The sequence below is a fragment of the Bemisia tabaci genome, chromosome 2 (assembly GCF_918797505.1).
Source record: "Bemisia tabaci chromosome 2, PGI_BMITA_v3".
NCBI classification, from domain to species: Eukaryota; Metazoa; Arthropoda; class Insecta; order Hemiptera; family Aleyrodidae; genus Bemisia; species Bemisia tabaci.
The window spans coordinates 11,917,700-11,937,856 of NC_092794.1; the positions used below are offsets into that span (position 1 = coordinate 11,917,700).

Below are 20,157 nucleotides of genomic sequence, written 5' to 3' on the forward strand. Positions count from 1 at the left end.
TTTTTGTGGAGCTGTAAGCCTAAACCATCAAAACACAATTCTGTAACCAGTGCAACTGATTCATTACGATAGGTACGCTCTGACTAGGCAGGGTGTAGTTACCTTCGTAACACTGTTCCTAGATTGCACTGAAAATCCAACATTTGTGCTCAGAACACATCCCGATTTATCTCAATAAAAAATATTCAGATTTGTAAATACAGTCTGGCAGCCTTGCTTGGAAATCTTTTTACATTCAATTCAAAATGCTCACAGATTCAAAAATAGTATAGCTTCTTTGAACAGACGCACTTCAATTTTTCCCCTCTCATTTCTTACATCAAAGATGGTAACAGGAGAAGTTCAAATTGACCACATAAATTTTACAAGTTTGAAGTTTTATTTTGTTTGGGTGTTTAATGACTTACAAATACGAAGAATTTTGCTTTACGGTGAAATGTGACCGCCCAAAAGAAAAGGAACCTTCAGTGCAAACAGGCGAATTATTTGAGAGAACGATTTTACTCAAGTTTAACTTCTTAGTATGCTCAATAGTTGATTACAATACATTTTGCTCATTTCTGACCCAGCAAATAGTAAAAAATTTAATTTTAATTGAACAATTTTGAGCAAACATGAGAGATTGAAATTTCACTCAGATTTCTTCCAAAAATAAGATTTATTAACTGAAAAATTGGAACTGTTACAGCTTCGGTTTGGATTGATGTTTGGGGACGTTTTTTGTGCTAGAGTGGTTATGAAACAATCTTCTGAGCTGTATTTATTTCTTAATTTTGAAATTTTTGAAATAAAAGAATGACTGACTCTTGCACCTAGCCCACAGAGATCTAGTCTTCGCATAGCTTCATATCATCTGCTTAGTGACATTTTACATTTTCTATGCAAGAAATGGATGTATTTCTGTCAAACGGAACTAAGTGCCATCGGGGGATGAAGGTAGAGGGGGGCTTGGATTGGAGGCGAAGCCGGGCGTCAGGCTCATTCCGTTCTATACTCGCAATGCTTTTCCATGGCGCTTAGTTCCGTTTGACAGAACGTGCTATCCGGCATTCTAAATTCCTCAAAAGGAACTCAAATTGGCGCCTAGTTCCGTTTGACAGAAATATGTCCAAATGTCAATTAACTATGTTCGCACTAAATAGTGGGTCGAATACCTATCACTATCGTTGTAAATTCAAAACCAAAATTTTTTAAAACAAACAAAAAGAGGACAGACCCAGCATCTTGTCGAAAGTCTCAGCTAGAGAGAGCATCAACAACTGGACATCTTAGAATTTCTGCGAAAAAGGAGGGAGTAAAAATGAAACACTTCCGTTAAAAAAATGCATCTAAAATTATTATTAACATGAATTTGTCTTAGCCGGTTATGTTACTTTTACTTTTAAAAAAAAGACAGAGGAATGTTCAAATGTAAAAAAAAGAAGAAAAAAAAGATATACTGAAACTACGAGGTACAAAAGAAGTACATAAAATGTTCAATCATTATGCCTTATCAGTACAGTGATTAATTGATACAGTCACTAACTATTTAGAAAGTTTCAGAAAGCGGATAGAACTAGAATTATTCACATCATTAAAAAATAAAAGAGATATATAAAATAACAGAGAAGTCAATTAAATTGAAAACATTTAGAGAAATATAAACCTATATATGTATTGCCATTTGTTACATTAGGTAAATTACTTGAATTTAAAAATGTTAATAAATATCTATTCAAAAAAACAAGGACATAATTCAAAAATTCTTTATACATTAAAATTCTTCATAAACTGCTCTTTAATCTGACAAATTTTCAAGCTATACATTTTTTTCAAGGTGGTGCCATTAAGAGTCCTGTCTTCCATAAAAAAAAAAAAAGAACACTCTTAGCAATGATATTCATGAGTTTGCTAACTAAAGTCATTCAGTCAGTCAATTCTTAAGACAAAATTTGTAAATGCAATATGTATTCTCTTTCTAGGACCGCACCGGAACCTCTTAACATAAAATACATGATATGAATAAGACCATGATATGGATTAACAGTTGATAGCACCTGCAACACTTTTTGTTAAATATTTATCCCTAAGTATAGCAAGTGAAAACTCTGATGATTAGAAAATAAATGTTGCCGATTGCTGCAAAATGAGCGAGCTTTCTCTTAAGCGACTTGCTTTCAAAAAGAGATAAAACCAATAAAACTGGTTCCTTTGGCTATAGTAGCTATATGTGGACAGGGTTTATTACAAAATAGTAAATACTAATGTATGATTGTTGGATTTACATGATATGATAAAGCTGTCCTAATAATACTTTGCAGAGGGATAAAGAACTATGAGATGTCATTGGTTCAGTTGTCCCAAGGAGTGCCGCTTCTTACGCAAAAGCTGAAAAGAATGACTTAAAGCCGAACATAATATGCGCTGTTGGGAGAAGTTTATTTGTCGTTACTGGGAGCTTTGGCATCAGGATTTTCAACGAATGCTGAAACCAGTTTTGTGACGACTTTGCTCAGATCACCTGAAACAGACACAAATTAATTTCAATCAACGTTGTTTATGCCTCACTGAAACATATTCAAAGTGATACTGCAAAACTTATTTCAGGTTGAAATGCTGCAAATTTCCACTCTCATTTTACTTTTTTTGAGGAAGACAGGTCATTCGTACTTCTTTAAACTACAAATGACTTTCTGTAGCCTCTTAAAGACTATTCTCCTAAAGTTTCAAGCAAAAATATCCAGTAATATTCCTCTTAAAGAATAAGGCAAAAATGGAACTTTTGAAACAGCGCCCTCAAGTTAAATGTCATTGTAGTTTCACCATCATTACACCTTTTCTGGAACGCACAAGTACGATCGAGTTACATTAGAGTTAAGTTAAATCAGTGATGGAGTCAAAGAGTCACAGGATCAGAGTCATCCTGAAAATCATGGAAAAGTCTTTCAAAGGATTGCTTGGCGCTTGAAATATTAGTAAATGTCATTGAGAAGATTATTTTGTAAAAAATTCCAAGGCTCCCAAAAATTTGTTTGCCTAAAAATAGTATGCAATTTTTTATTAGTTGAATCAATGCAAACCTAACACTGGGCTTTTAACCTCCATACCCTTCTAACTCATATCACTCTGGACTAGATTTCGCCTCTTCTGCCTGTGCATTACACAATAAAAGAATGCTTCCAAAGCATCTTTGGTTTGGAATAAAATCGAAATAAGTTGTAATGAGCATTTTACTGTTCAAAACTAACAGTCGCGGAGTAGTTCTGTGGTTCTAAAGGCTGAAAAAAAATCAAATCCAATAAAGAAAAAAATGCTGGGAAATATAATATGTTAATGGAAGTTTAATAATTATGCTTCCAGAATGGCGAAGATTTCGAATAAAGGTCTCAACATTAGTAACCAACTTTCTTCACACCCACATAAAAAGTAACATTCATTCCTCTGCTTAAGTAAGGTATGGGACCTGATTTAAAACGCGTTTGGGTAACCTCTACTTGACATTTCAGATAACACTGTTGAGTAGAAATGAAAACTTACATCCGTCCTGAATTTGAGGAAGTAGCATGAAAATAAAATGGAAAAAGGCAACTGATGAGTGAGTACATACGCAAACGCAATAAGTATAAGACAAATCTCAATAATTTTAAGGAATTCTAAAACTCGAATTTTACAACACGAAGCCACAATTCAATGGAACACAACAGACGCTAGGTTTCATACAGTCAGAGAAAGGAAAAATTGACTTTAACTGAAGGAGCACACGAATGTCATAAGGATTCTATGACACTAACAACTTTCTCTACTCACGCCATTCGTCATTTCTTGCAATACGCACGCATACACCTATTAAAATCAAAATAAACAAACGGCTCACTCATTTAAAAAAAAAATGCTGCATGCAAAAAATGTTGTTTTTTGGGAGGAAGGGGGGGGGGGGGCGGGTGCTTCCTCTCTTTCAATTGTCTAGGTTTGAGTGAGGAATGGAGAACAGCAAGGGAAAAGAAATTTGATACAGATATGACATACACTTCATGCATCTAAATACTTTTGATAATACCCATAACTTCTAGCAAAAAAAAAAAAAAAAAAATGAAACAAACAAATCTACAAGAATACAATACAGCATCATGTTTTTCTCTCTGTGTGACCATTTAAAGGAAAAGGGACCTAGTAGTACTAAAACAGTAAATATTGTGACAATGGTGCCACCTCTTGAAGAAGATTTTTACGTAGGTACATTTTTCGTGAGATAAACGCCAAAAGATCTCAAATCATACTGTAGATATTATGTTTTAGAGTATCTAGTCGTAAAAAACCTTGCTTCGTGGACAACCTATTAGAGGTTTTAAGTTGCCACATTCGGGGCTAAAAGAAGTCCAATAGTAATGTAAATTTACAATCTTAGTTGACAGAAAAATGGACTAAACCACTCCCAGATTAGTTTTTGAATGCTAAAACACATTACCCATGAATAAATTTATTTGCTTCTGTGCTCAAAAGTCCTTTTTATTGCAGTTGACCAAATTTCTTTCATTGATGGTTACTTGCATGATCATGGGAATTTTTATGCTTGTTTATATTACATTAGTCATTTTGTTTCTAACGTTTCCTCAAGTCACAGTGCTTGCACAGTTTCCTTGTTCGAGCTGAGAGTAGATGGATAGATTCTGAGAAACTTTCGATAACATAGACTGCCAGTATCAGAGGATTACAACTGCCCTAGTCCACTCTTGGGCTGAAATATTTGGGTATATTGGCCGTATGACAAAGCTATGAGACACTATGGAAAGGACAGATACTGCGACAAGCCGTAAGTAAAAGGTTGAAAACAAATAAACTGAGGGTTACATGTAATTAATGCAAGAACTGTTAAGAATTTAAAACATGAATAAATAATGGAAAGAAAGGGAAAACAATTGGATAAAATCTTTAAGAAGTTCCTGTGCTTGACTCGTAATAATCTAGGGGAGGTACACAGCAACTAACTTATAGAATTAATTTGATGCATTATTTTTTCATTAAAACCAAATTTCCTTTCTTATATGAATGAATACAATTCAAAATAATGAGATATTATGTGGAATTCAACACCTGTCAGATGTTTTTGCAGAAAAGGATTTCGATGTAACAGTTTGGTCCATTCATGATGGTAGGGAGGGGAAATATCTAAACTAATCACACTATCTACAAGCCACACAAACAACTAGACTGAGCGCAAAACACAAGACACACCTGCCATGTGATGAAGACTGGCGATTGCTGGTGGTGGTGGAGGTCTATCTATACTGTTACGACCTCCCTCAACCCACCGACCTCCTAAAAAATAACCGAGAATTAGCCACATACTGGAATTTTGCTGAGCAACTCATTGCAAAATGGGGATGAAAACTCTAGAAGTCCCATGGTATTTATGCCTTTCTTTAATTATTCTCTTTAACAACAGTTTGTGATGAAAAGGCAGAGAAAGAATGGAGAATTTGCAAGGGTCTGAAATTTGATGAATTTCCTGTTTAAGTGGAATCCTCTGAGTGAACTGAACACGAAGATACCCTTGATTCATAAATTGAGCAATTATTAGAGGAGATATGACAAAATAACCGATTCTGCTAAAATACATGTGTTTAAATGGGAAATGCCGCCAGATGACGTCACAAGGCGGCGCATTTTCTCACTTTTAAATCAATTTTTCTCCAATTTCCCATGTCAGAAAAAAATTATGAAAAATATTGCGAACTCAGCTCATTAGGCACTTTCAGATGAAGCAATAAAAAAATTGCGTGCAAATTCTCCATTCAATGAAACATGGTGTTTAGCAATTTCTTCTTTTGATTTTTCTGAATTATGGTGCTTTTGTAACTTTCCTAATAACCAATTAAAATTTTCTTAAATTTTAAAAATTAAAAAAAAAGAGAGAGGAAAAGAAAAGTGCGGCCCCTCAAGTTTACCTTCCTTGAGAAATCCAATTTTTTGTTTGCTTTTTAAGTGAAAGAAAATAAATAAAACATACATTTTTTTACAAAGATGATTGAACACAGACCCTGGCATGAAACGAACTTTACTAGAAATTGGTGAGAGAAAAAATGGAAATTTCCTCCAAAATAAGGAATACCTGAGCAGAAAGCTCAATTCAGGCATAGAATTGGTAGAGAAGTAAACCAAGAAGAGAATGAAACCATTTACCCTTAATACAATTTTGCTTCTCCGTAAAATTGATGATGTTGATGAATTGGAGACGCCGATGTTTATATGTATTGCACTTTTTAAGTCAAGTTCGAAGGTCTGTGTTTTAGCCTTCATCTCTTCGAAGATATTTTTGCCTTTTGTAATATATACCTACCTTTGTAATACATCATGACCCATACTTGCGTTGTCCTCTAATTGATTTACTTCGAATTTGGCTTATCAGATAGGTGGAGCATTGAATTTTGACATTTTTCTTGCTTAAATTTATGCTAACAACTTTGTTCTGAGCAAGAAAGGTCAACATAGTTTACCACAATGTACACTTTATAATATTTCACCACATTTCTTAAGCATTTGAGAAAGTGAATTAACGCAGTTCTCACCTGATGTGTCGATGTAGTGGCCATTCATTTTAGCGGGAGAATCTGTTGCCAACTGCGAAGCAGTCACTGATCTAGTTTGCAGAGTTGGCTACAAAGAAACAAAAATAAAAACATGGTCACTTCCTTGCTTTAAAAGAAAAAAAAAAGAGTTTCTTAGGGTGACGATTTTGATTATGACATAATGTATACTTTGCAAACTGTGTAGGTAAACAAAAATTACCTGTCTCATCCCATCAATGAGCAACCATTGGATATTAAATAATTCTATGATTCATTTTGAATTTTCAATAATTTTCTTGATGACAGTTGTCAGAACTTGCAACATAGAGTAAAATCAAAGGAGAGGAATTTATTTTTTGGAAAGGAAAACTACAATACTTGAACTGGAATAAATCAATTCCACTTGAGTCATTGATAATGGAAATTTCAAGCAATAAAATTTGTTTATTTTATCCTACCAATTATGAACTAAAATGAAACAAAAGTAGGAATTTTGAAACACAGTACTCTAAACGCAAGCCAAGTCATGTATTCACACCATACCTCATCAAGAAGTTGCCGGAGCCTTTGCAGTTGAGCCTCAAGCTGTCTATTATGATCCTCCAGAATCTGCATCCTTGCCTCTAGTCTTCCCTCATGCTGTCGTAACATCTTGGCCTCAGCGGCCATATCACAGTCGGGCAAAGTGCCCTTCGAAGGGGCGCGCGACATTCGTAGGCGTTCATATTCTGCTTGCAGGGCTGAGTTCTCCTCTTCTAGCTCGCGGATCATTGCCTCAAGCTCATCACGCTGGTCAGCATCTATTGCAGCGACGACCTGAACTGGCGACCTTGGGACAGGGATTGAGTCTCCACCTAGTGATTGGCAGTACTGGGCAATGAGCTGATGTTCGTCATCCCTGCAAAAAAATGATGAACAAATATTTAGTTGAAGCTTAAATTACAAAGCTGACTACTGTTAAATCAATAAGACAGAGAACTTGCAAATATGTCTCCAAATTTTGGCCTTTTTTTGTGTTTTGGGTTTTTGTTAATTCAAATGGCTCAGAAATTATCAAATAAATCAATGGCTGACGAACAACACCGCCTATCTGCAAACTGACAATTTTGCAGAACGAAGGGGAAACTTTGCCATTTTTGTAATTTCAAGGTTAGATTTGCAGTTTTTTCACACAATACAGCATCATTGAATCGCTCCTCTACAGAAGTGGTAGAAATCTAAATTCATCAGCTGGTGTATTTTATTCTATAGAATGCGGCAAATTCGCTAACTCCTTTTTTCCAAAATTGTCAGTTAGGTGGTATTGTTCATTAGCCCTCGAAATGGTAGATAATTAAGATTTTTTTTCTTTTAAACAACAGTGTGTTTTTCATTCATTTTTATATTGGTTACTGTAAATATAAGGTGCAAAAATTACGTCTGGACTTTACTTACGAGTCAGGAGTTGAATTGCTTCGTGTTCTGAGCTCAACTTCAGCTAAATGCGATGCGTACATCTCAAGGCGAGAGTGCATATCATGGGAAGGAAGCGTGTTTGAATGGTGCGGTGAAGGAGCTGGACTCTCGAGAGCATCGCCTTCTAATACTGTTTGAACAGGAAGATACCCAACACGAGGGTGCTTCTTGAAGTAGCGCTTCGATTTGAATTTATTTCGCAAAGCTCGAGTGAAGTCTCTCACATCTTCACCAGAGGTAGTCTGGAAAAAACATAGCAAAAGATGATAAAAAAAAGTATTAGGAATGCAGCATGATTCTGTTTAAAGTGGAGGCATTTCTTCGGGTAAATTTAAGTCAGCAGAGATTTGTATAAGACTAGGTGCAAAAATATACGGATAGGTACACTAAATAATTACAGTGGTAGGAAGAAACTTTTAAAACTTGAGAAAATGGGGGGAGATAGGGTCTTAAATTTTATGTTGGAAGCTGCAAAAATGTATTAAGATGAATGATGAAATGATATTTACCAAAATTTGATTAAATTTACAATCTATTGAAGATTTGCAATACAATTTCAATTATCAGTAAATAGATTTGCTTTGGAATTGTGGTTTTAATGAACTAGACCGTAATGTAATTAGTAAAAAAGTTGTACAGTAATGCGTATTGTTGAAAATGCCTCATATTTTAAATGTAAGTAGGTTTAATGGTAAACCTACTGGAATTGACCTTGAAAAGATCTCAAAGAACTACGTATTTTTCAAATTTTTAGGTGGCTGTTCGTTGTTTTATTTTTGAGGAAGAGAGAAAACACAAAACTTACAGCTGTGCAATATTCTTGCATTGGATGAGTGAGCTTATGATTCTTTCCTTTTTTACCGGAGAAGAAACAATTTTGACACATATCAAAATTGAAGCACTTTAAGCACCGATACCTGAAACAGAATTTTTCGGTTTTAAGAGTATCGATCAGTACCTGTCCTTTACTCAAAAAGTTACAAAGATGCTAGTTTGTTCACGACACCCTTGATAATTCATAGAATAGATAAATGTTGCAGGCAAAAGAAACTCATCTCAAGTTACCAAACTAAAAAATAGTGAGACTCTCTTTTGAGTTGCAAATAGTTCATGTGATATTTGACTTCATGAAACTCAAAAGAAGGGAGCACAAAGGAAAAGAGGGAGAGTTGGTCATGCCGAGGTTGATGTTGCTACAGGAATAGAATTCGTAGTACAAACATTCAGAATTGACCCACTGTAAGAAGACAAATACCAGTAGACCCTGAAATTTCATGATATCTAGCTCTTGTAATTAAAGTCGGCCCTAAAAGCGTCTAAAGCATTGATTTTCCCTTTTAGAAATGAGTGTATTTTTGAAAAAAGTGGAAACTTACCTAAAACCAACGATTGGATACTCTTTGCAGATGTTACATTTTGCCTGATGTCTTGCCGTTTCTGCAGCAGCCAAACGATGCGAAACAGGTAACCAAACAATGCTTTGAGGTTCTGCTTGCAGCCAACTCAAAAAGTGAACAGCCTGGAAGATGAAAGGAATATTACAGAATAATCGAGGATTTTTAAAGTCAATAAGATATGTTGTGAATGTAAAAATACGAGTTGTACCTGATCTTCAAGATTGAGGCTGAAGGAGGATAAACATGTCAAACCTTTTTCTCCTTGTTCCAACCTCATATGGCGTGGATCCTCTCTGTTGGACGTTGTCCATTGTGGTTTTTTAGTATAATTTAAGAATCTAGTCATGAAATTCAGAATAATACTAATAAACATGAGGGTGAGTTGTGGACCAATTGATATTAAATATTTTTTCTCTCATCCATACATCTGAGCATAAGTTTAAAATATTTCTTCTGAAACTTAAAAATAAGATACAAATCAGGAGCATACCTCAATAGCAGGAACGTCCTTTCCAGCTTTCAAAAAACAGCTTCGGACAGATGGTTCAATGTTCGAGCCACCAAATGCAGCTACTTCTCCTAGTTGTCGTGGAAGTTGTATACAGTCATGTAGGAGTAGACCTAATTTTCGCTGATCGACTAGCCTGTTGGGATCTGCGATTAATCTGAACAAGTCTGAAAAATAATCCGAACAATATTGAATACATTCTCTGAAATTATGCGGGAACACAGGTAGGATAACAAGACAGGCCATCTGAGAGCAAACAAGAACTGGTAAAAACGAGTCACATAAGATAGAATCATGGAGATGGCACCTTAGTATAAAAATGGCAAAGTGCCTTGAAAACAAGAATGACAGGATTTCTCCAGGTCTGCTTCAAAGTGAATTTATTCCTTCCTCTTTGCTCATTGGCCTGCGTTAAAAATGTATTTTCAATACATACTCCTTACATTTATAACTGATTGTGAATTTTTTGGCTATTTTCCTCATTTCATCCTGAGAAATGCTCAGCACTGACGGCAAATGGCGCTAAGATTGTTTTTTCTGCCATACCTCGCGTTCATAGTCCTCGACTGCGATTTAGCACCATCCAGGATTTTGCAGGATACTACGCTGGAATTCCTGACTGAGTGTTATCTACCTACTGATAGGTAAAAAAAACTTAAACTGGTAAAGATCTTTCGGTGTGATTTCAGCTACTGCAATGCAGTGACGAGGCGTGAATGATTGATTATCGCAAATTTAGAAATTTTGATCTTGGATTATTGAGGTGTTTGTTGCAAACAACACCCTGTTCATTGATACTTTTCCATAGATTTAAATGGCAGATCAATCGACGTATCGCAAAGCACGCCACGCCGCTGCTCCAGTGCATCTACTTGAGCTGAACACTCTCCCCCTCAGTCTCGTTCTGAGACTATTCTGAGTTCATTTTGTGACTCAGATTTTTATTTTTGGATTTGATTTCCCCACGGCATAGTGTGGAACCAGCCAGCACTATTCTACCATCTTGTTAGGTACTTACATTTATATTTATCTTCTAAGTGTCCCTTGCACAGCAGTATTATTCCTACTTTGAATGACAACACTCGTACTTGACCAGTCCTTTGACTGAAAGAAAAGGAAAAAACATTGTAATATTAAATTTTCAAAAAAGGAACATATAGATGAACATGTAATCACATTGATACTTTGAGAATTTGGAATATACTACTCTGAACCAATCTTTAAAACGTTTGAAAAAGTTTAGCAAATCTTCAGTTCTGATTTTAATCGTGTGTTATTTTGTGAAGAATTTCGATGGATCCCTGAGTATAAAAAAAAAACTTTTGGATTGCTAACGTTCAAAAGTATTTTTGAGATGAATGAAGCAATTAGCGATAGTTGATATTGTTCAGTCAAACATATTACAAAGAAAAAGAGAAAAAAAATTCAATTACTATTATGCAGGAAAAAAACTGGCACAGAATCAAAGAAATTGACACTTCTGCTGGATCCTTTTCCTTTGCCAAGCATAGATCAGGCTCTCAGTAATACTCAGCATGATGAGAAAATCAAAATATAATATTAAAACTGCTGTACGTTTTATTGATTTCACCTTTTTCTTACTGTTAATCAGCACGCATCATTCGATCATGAAAAATATTCATTTAACTCTCTTAACTCCCGTTCTCTTTTGTGCTGAAACTGATTTCTTACTGGAAAAGTATCACAGGCACAGGTCCTATGCAAAATATTTTGCAATATTTTATTTTCCTTCAATAATTAACTTTCAAACTGTCTATTTTGGAAATTTCACTCAATTTTTTTTTCATCCTCTCAAAAGAATTTGGAGAGTTTTTGGGGGAGAATTCACCAAGCAGTATTCCTGTAAAATATACATTGTACAAGAAATCTGGCAACCATGCATAGCATGAGCGATACTTGTTGCTAAAAGAAACTAATTCTTGCCTACTCTAATACAGGTAAACAATCCTTCATATTTATTTACTTATTTAATCATTTGTACAAAATGAGCTTCTGATCGAAACTATGGTACATATCATGGTACAGCACATGATTACATCGTACAAGTATCGTTAGATAAAAAAAGGTACATCCTTAATATTGATATTGATCCAATATTCATGATCGGTGCTCACCTATCATAAACGTTAAGTAACCAATTGAGAGCTAGAATCCAAGCACAAAGGAACGTTGACCCGAGATGGATGATCAGCTGCTAGAAGTTCGTAAATGCTGGCCAGAATACTGACCATGTCCGACACTGACAGCAAACGATCGTTTTGAGCACGCAATCCGTGAGAGTCGAACACTTCTACTGCCCTGTCCACGCTTAGCAAATCCACTACGAGAGACACAGAATGAAATGAAAGAGTAGGTTATTACTGCGTCTATTTCAATGCTACATAGGTTAAAAAAATTTACTTTCTTCCTGAGAGCTAATGCTTAAAATTCATTTCAAGAAATGGCAAATCTATCACTTGCTATTCATGGTTTGGCAGTGGCGTGCGGTCCGGATAAGCAAGGCAAGCACTGCTTGCCCAAAGATTTCAAAAGAAAGAAGAAAATTACACCTGTTACATGCATGTTTTACATTTTAGTAAATATAATTTATAAAAGGTGTTCAGTATGTAAATTGCATTGAAAACAGAAAGAGAGAGAGACAGAAATACGTATAGAGAGCGGATGGAGGTGGCGCAGCGCGCTGCGCGGCCTGAACACGGGCCGACTCATGCGCTGGAGAATCGCTTGCGATCAGCTGAGCGGTGAGCCACTGCTCGGCGGCGGAATCAAGGCGGGCGGGTAGAGCGGTACATTCCGAGTCCGAGCCCTTCGCTGCGCGATCGCAGCTCGCTTCTCTTGGCCATCTCTTGGCCCGTCACCGCAGCGCGCTGCTTCTGCCTCTGATGCGCGATGCGCTATCTTGCTCCCTCTTTCCGTCGCGGTTGTATTTAGGAGCTAATGCCCTAAAACTCTATAAAATTTCGCTCACTTGATCTGATTAGTGATAAATTAGAAAATTCTCAATCATGTTTTAAACGCAGAAAATTCTAATTTTCTAACTTATTTTTCTAATTTCTACTTTTAAACTCAAAAAATTCTAAATAAAGTAGAATAAAGACTACAATACCTCAAATAAGTGGCAAAATTAGGAGTTAAGAGCATGGAGCCGTCCTCTAATGCTCAATAACATTCGAAACAAGTTGAGTAAACGAAATCATAAGTAAGAGAGAAAGTAATCAAAACCACAGTTTTTCAAGACGTTCCATCAGATTTCATCCGAAAAATAGAGCAAATACCGTAAAATTTTAACAATTTTCTAGGGAGGCCCTGAGGAGGGGAAAGAGACTACGTTAACACCCCCCCCCCCTCCGGATGGCGAACGCTAGAGCTTGCCCTGTCACTAAACCCACCGCACGCCACTGTGGTTTGGTGAAGTTCCTAATACTTTGCAATGAGCTATTTCCAATTAATTCTGCGCTGAAAAGAGTTACAGCCATATTGAAACTCTTTTCCCTTCTCAGTCCCTTTATTTTCCTGAGAGTAAGGATTTTTAATATTAAAAATGAGGAAGAGAAAATGATTATTCAGATGAATCCCTGCTTTAAACATTAGAACAGCATTTGAGCAAGTTCAACGTATGGTTATGCTGCTGTGCTAAGGAAAACGTTGTATAAATCTTCAGGCGTTGCCAAATTTCCTTTGACTGACACAAATTTCCTGGTAAACTTATGAATATTTTTCTTTTAAAATTTTTCAGGTAATTTTGTTTGCAATTTCATCCTAAGTTCCTGAAATTTTCAAGAAAAAATATTCATAACTTGCCTCAAAAATTAACATTTTATTGAAGGAAATTCGGCAATTCTTGAATGTTCATGCAGCGTTTTTCCTTAGTACAGCAATATGGCTGATCAAAGTTATATTCATGTGAGCTTTGAAACAATTAACTTAAAAATACACTGTTTCTCAGGATCTAAAAAAATTAACAATTCCATTTTCTCGATGCTGAATGAAACGATTGTTACTGGCAAGCATTTAGAAGTAAAAGAGTTACGTACAACACATGCGTTTCTGAACCGTGCGAAGTTTCATGGCAGTTCTGTATGCTGAAAACCGGACCTCATTAAAAGTGGCTAAGGAGTTGACTAAATCTATCATTTTAGGATGATCCCAGTGGGTTGTTTCACACTGATGATTAATATAATAAGGCACGTTGCTGGCGGTGACTGCTCGTTCCCATGGAGGCTCTACTGATGATGACAGAAAACTATGACTCGGAGGCATAAGACTACCATCCTCCTTCCCGTTGGTGCCGTCTCGCAAGGTGTGGTAGCGCTCATCTGTGGTGCTTTGCAGCAATTTCCATCTGAAAATACGATTTTAGACAAAATTAAAAGATGCACGTATCTTTACTTGAGAGAGCTTTCATTTATAATTTATGAGATGAATAAAGAGGATTTTATTAGGATTGCATTTAGCAAGATTGTGCAATTTTTTTTTACCTTGCAAATATAAACTGATCATCTAAACAAGTGACATTTTTACTCTCAATAAACTATAAATTCAAGACGAAGAATAAATTTGGAAATTTAATTATATGAATGATTTCGGTAATTTTATTGCAAAGAGTTTAAGTTGCACAAATGTACAATCCTAATCCACATTTGGGTGCTGTTGGTTTCTTTTTGCAAGATGGAATCCATTTTGCCAAAAGTGTAATTCAGAGCTCATTCCTTTTGATAATGTTACCACTCGTCCAGTTTCTGTTTCCATTTTTGCCAGAAAAAATACGGTCCTTAACTTAATGGGAAAAAGAAACACTGTATTAGAGATTCTTCTGTTCTATCTACTACTATAAGTACTAGAGAGAGAAACTAGTCTGATAAAGGTAAAATATTTCCCTGGTTTTATGTAGAAATTAATGCATACCTGGTGTTGAGATCATGAAGTTTATTAAGAGTTGGAGCTGCTAAAACAACACCATTATTTGAGAAATCTTTTGCTTGATCGTTGATATCCTCTAAATTTCGCTGCAAGCTATTCAATTTCTCTCCAAATTTCTGAAAATATAAAATTAATCATGTTAATAAATTTCAGTTGAACCATTCAGATAGGAAACAGTGAAGAGCATAATTGAAGAAAGGCAGAAGAGCTATTAGTCGCTGAGAAGTTCACACCCTTCTTCTTACTAGTATTTTAGAGGAAATGGTACCTAACTTTATTTCAACCAATTCGATTTGTCAGGGGAAAACTTGACATGTCCTTAATGATTCCGATCTGAATTGCAATTTTTAGAACTCAGACCTCAGATCCCGTTTCTATACAAAAGGAAACTCTGAACAGATTCTTCCAAAAAGAAAGGAGCTCACTACCTTAAACTCTCCGATACTGATTGATTGTACTAGTTGAAATGTGTCGGTGAAACACTTTTCTCAGTGTGGTACTTTTACCTCATTTTTTAATTATTTTAAGCAACATGATTACTTATAATATTGAATTATGATTGAAGTAAAAATAAGGAAACCTAAAAGAAACATGACACCTTTTAGACTACCGAGGACAATTTTTTATTATCAACTAGAAGATGGGGAAAATCGAAATGAACTTACTCTAAGCTGCAAGGTTGATTCTGGCGTCTGTGAATGGTCTGAACCTGGATGCCATTGGGTTTTTGTTGCCTCCGCTGCGCTCAGACGATTTGATATGTCTTCGATATTCTTTTGGAAAAGCCGCAATTTCTGATGACCAAAAAAATTAGTTAGTTACCAATGAAAATAAAATAAAATTGAAAGTAACAAAAATGTTTCCCTCAGAGGGAGAAGCATTTCTCATGAAAACCTCAAATTGATGGGGTTTGAACAAAAAAGGTTTAATTGCACTGTAACATTAAGAATTCACATGGTTACTTCTATGAAACGGAATTTGCTGTATCAATTAGTGGACATGTAGTTTTTATAAAAATGTCTGGGCATCACAAGTATAATTCACAAAAAAATAAAAGAAAAAAAAAACAATTATTTACTCTAACAGAGGATTAACAACAGTTCTTGTATGAATATTCTCATTCGGTCCACTCTGAACTTCTGTCAAGAGCTGTTTGACGGTGAAGGAATGAAATTACTGCACATGGAAATGGAAGCAAGGAGTAATTACCGAAAAAGTGTCTTCCAGTTTTCTGCTCCAGTTTTCCGATCTGTCAATGAGCGCATTCCATTTTTCGGAGAGTTTGCAAACCTCACGACGAATGCACCGAGTCAGTTCTCTCGCCTGCTCCTCCGGATTGCGATAGCCTCGTCCATCTGCATCTTGGTCTCTACTCACTGAAATTCATTATTTAAATTAGTAATATTAGTAATATTAAATAGTATTAACTTTAAATTAAAATAGAATGGGATTGGCTTTCCATTGTTGGTACAACAAACCACTAGGTGGTTAAGGTTTTGACATTATGATGAATTTAGTATAATTTGAGGGGCTTGGAATACAAGTGGGATGAGTGCAGTTTTTAAAAAAAAATGAGATATTAGTGATCTCAACTAAGTCATACCGGTCTTAATTCATATTCTGTAAAAAATTCACTTCGGAAATCCAATTTTCAAGCATCAAACGGTGAGTTTGAACTTTCTTTTCGCCATAAGGCTCCATGTAATTTTAAAGCTTTAAACATGCATTTTTTGAAATAGCAAGAACTGCACTTAGGTATACGCTTTGTCCTCGAAGCCCCTCATTAATTTGGTCTGAATTCAACAGAAATTAATCAACTTCTGTAGCTCTTCCAGGTACACCATTCACACACGTACCGTATTGTCTCTATACAGACAAAAACTTCCATGGAGATGTGACCATGAAACTGGTTCCTTCCAGGGCCGGATTAAAGGGGTGGCCACATGGGCCGCGGCCCATCGCAGCAAAATTAGGGAGCGGCAAATTTTGCAATTTGTTTAAATGCAGGTACAAGAAAATCGGATTCAGAAAAAAATTACAGACAAGAAAAGGTGACGATATCTCTCATTTCCTGAGAGTTCATTAATTTCTAATTTTTTCGTATTTCGGGGATACAAAAGACTGCGCACCTTTAATTAGTTGAGTTAAGAGAGAAACCAAACACGTAATTTGGCCTGGAGCGGCGCGGCGCAAAGAGAAATGATGACGAGGACTTGAGATGAAAAGGAGAAGCCCTCGACGCGGCGGTCGGCATGTAACACATATTAGCGCCTACGAGGCTGCATGAATACTTCACGCATTGCGTCAAACACAGTACGGTCAACAGCAGTCGGCGCGACGTGAAACGCACAGTGCCTACAAGACTACATGAATACTTCACGCACTGCGCCAAACACAGTGTGGTCAGCGCGGCAAGGCGCGCGGCGGCGGAAGTTAAAATTATTAAACCACATTTATGTTTGTTCTTTCTTAATTTTTTAGTTCATTTCTTACAAATGAAAGGCCTTGTCCCCACAGAGATAGGTTTACGGAACTGAACTTTCGCGCGAAGTTCCGTGAACTTTTGCTAGTAGTGTTGACAGGGCTTACGCAAAAAATGTGTCAAACACGAGTGAACGCGTCTTATGCACCCTTCTCCCTCCGGCACGTTCACTTGATGGTTTTTATTGATGTTTCAAAATGAATGAGAAGAGGGCGGCAAAATACAGGCGGCTCATGGGCGGCAAATAGGTAAATCCGGCCATGGTTCCTTCCTGCTGAACTTTAAAACAACATTCTTTTCCTGTACGTGAAAGTTTACTTCCATGCTTATTCACATTTTTCATGGAAATGAGGCTAAATTCAAAGAAGAACAATTCCACTTGATATTCACACAAATGATATACGCTCGCTTGCATAAAGAAATCCGCTTGAAACAACTAGGTTCATTTCTTTTTGGAAGGTCCACTCCTCCAAGGTGGCCACAGAAATTAAGACTTGCGATTCTACGATTTTTGTAGTTTTCCCCCACGGCCCACCAATTTTGAGGTAACACCCTGACTGTCCAGAAAATAAGGAATAATAATATTGAGATTTTTCAGACAAGCTGAGACCATGCGTAGGAAAATTTTACAAGTTAATCAAAGCCGTGAACACGATTTCTTCCTGGATTCCGGGCCATACTCCTCTCCTTTCCCCTAACTTCCCCCAGGTTTTCCTTGATTGTGATCACCATTTGCGTTCAATTTTGGGTGAAATTCGATAAAAATCCCTTGCAGGGCGTTTAGTATTTTTTAATTTTGAAAAAATCCTGATATTTTCCTGATTTTTCCTGATATTTTATAAAAAATTCCTGATTTTTTCATTTTGAAAATTCCTGATTTTTCTCGTAAAAATTATATTTATTATAGCACTACGGGTGAGAAATTATCGGAAACAGAGACGGCGCGACGACTCCTGGCACGGTAGGCAAAAAGCAGTAAGACTTCTCCGCTGAGGAGATTCGCATGGGAAAAATTCCTGATAAAACGTCTGATTTTTCCGATTTTCCTGATTTTTTCCTGATCGGCCAAAATTCCTGATATTTTCCGGCTTTTCCTGATGCTAGACACCCTGCCTTGTGACTCAAGAGGAGAGAATCCTCGGTGCAACTGACCTATTCATATGTGGTTGGAGGGGGAAGGGAGGAGGGTTGCATAAATAATTTTCAAAGAGAACTCAATCGGCATCCAAAAGATCAAGCTCATAGGCCGGACAGGGACTTGCAACCGGGAGGGGTGGGGGTGGGGGGGGGCGTCTTGGAAACAACACTCGCCGCTGAAAGCTAACCGATGTTTTCTTACAGGAGGCATGCTGCTACGATAACTTTGCCACACTGAGCGATAAATTTTACACGGATCGCGTTGAATTGTACGGTTTTTAGGGCTGATTTTCGGTCGCGAAGCGGCAACGATGCGCTGCGACGACGTTGCCAGCGACCGAACCAAGAAAATTCCTCTGACCGTGCCGCACAGTGGATCGTGTCAATGAGACAGGTCGGACATTAAATTTTTGACTAAAACTGCTTATAATGTTGATTTTGTCTACATTTTAAATTTCAAGGAGTGCTAATTGAAGAAAACTTCACGAGAAAACCAATAGAACCACTTTTAGAATCTCAAACTTTTGTGTAAACGAAGGTATACACGTTTAAAGTTTCCAAATTTTGTCCGATCTCTCCTATGGACTCGATCCACTGTGTGCCGTGCTGAGAGAGTAGATTTTTATTTCTCTGGCCATTCGACAATAATATAATGCCAGATGCCCCCCCCCCCATCCCTCCCTCCCTCGACCAACTTGCGACGGGGATCTCTGAAGTTGAGCCAGATCAACTTCGCTCAGGGTTCCGCTGGTTCCGTGAGCGATCATTTTTCAAGACGCCCAAAATCTGGAATCTACGTGCTCTAACTTGAGAGCAGGACGAAGAACTCCACCACGCGAGTAGCACAGCGCAACGAAATATTGAAATAAATATACAATTTGACGTAATAAAATCGAATTATTTTTTCTCTATCCTCATTTTTTCTTTGCTATAAAATTGCAATATTTATACATCGTTTGACTGATGGATTCAAATTTTAAACGATGAGGTAATATAAATGCTTCACATACATAAGAAACACAGAGAACTTGCAGACAACGGACAGGAACTTGCGATACAAAGAGAACCAAACTATTTGCAAAAAGTCAATTTTACTGCGATGTGTTTCAATGTAAGAAGAGCCCCTTCAATTAGTCGATACGCAACATGCATAACACTTAGCTGCACTGGCGAAAAACTGACTATGTACTCGCAATTTATGGCGTCTTATGCAACTTGGGCTCATTATACTGTAATCTACAGTGATTGAGGGATACAGGGTTAAGAAAAGGCTCAAAATACAATGAGGAGAGTTTGAAAATGTTTCTTTTCTGCAAATTTTTCGAGAGTCTTCAGAGATTATTCCGCTATAAAAACGTCAGTCGAACATTGATGGCTACAGTCGAAAAGGGGCATCTCCAGTGTAACATTACGAAATCTCTGGTCGTGGTTTTTTTCATTCGCAGAAAATTGAAAACTGAGCAGAACTTCAAGAGATGATGTTGGTTAAAATTTCTTTTAAAAACAAGTACTTAAAATCGTAAGGAGACTTGCAGCTTAGCCACGGCGATGGTTGGGGGGGGGGGACCCGACTTAGGGAAGCTTGGACGAGGAGAAGATGCCTGTTATCTGCTCGCATAGTTTCAGGTTGTAACATCCATCAAAGTGTGCTCCACGAGTCCACCCGACCCTAACATCACGTCTTCTTCCTTT

At 36.9% G+C, this 20,157-nt stretch overlaps 1 protein-coding gene across 1 annotated transcript in view; it reads right to left on the reverse strand.

The window, feature by feature from the left end:
• Positions 1–1,314: 1,314 nt before the first annotated feature.
• LOC109039403 (dystrophin-like) overlaps positions 1,315–20,157 on the reverse strand; it is a 113,303-nt gene continuing 94,460 nt past the window's right edge. Inside the window, 15 exon segments of the mRNA XM_072296704.1 lie at positions 1,315–2,500; positions 5,212–5,295; positions 6,546–6,633; positions 7,089–7,443; positions 7,980–8,242; positions 8,806–8,917; positions 9,377–9,519; positions 9,888–10,072; positions 10,924–11,009; positions 12,041–12,075; positions 12,077–12,246; positions 13,961–14,268; positions 14,832–14,962; positions 15,512–15,640; positions 16,056–16,222. Of these exon segments, the coding sequence (XP_072152805.1) occupies positions 2,418–2,500; positions 5,212–5,295; positions 6,546–6,633; positions 7,089–7,443; positions 7,980–8,242; positions 8,806–8,917; positions 9,377–9,519; positions 9,888–10,072; positions 10,924–11,009; positions 12,041–12,075; positions 12,077–12,246; positions 13,961–14,268; positions 14,832–14,962; positions 15,512–15,640; positions 16,056–16,222 (2,339 nt within the window). The 3' untranslated portion in view covers positions 1,315–2,417.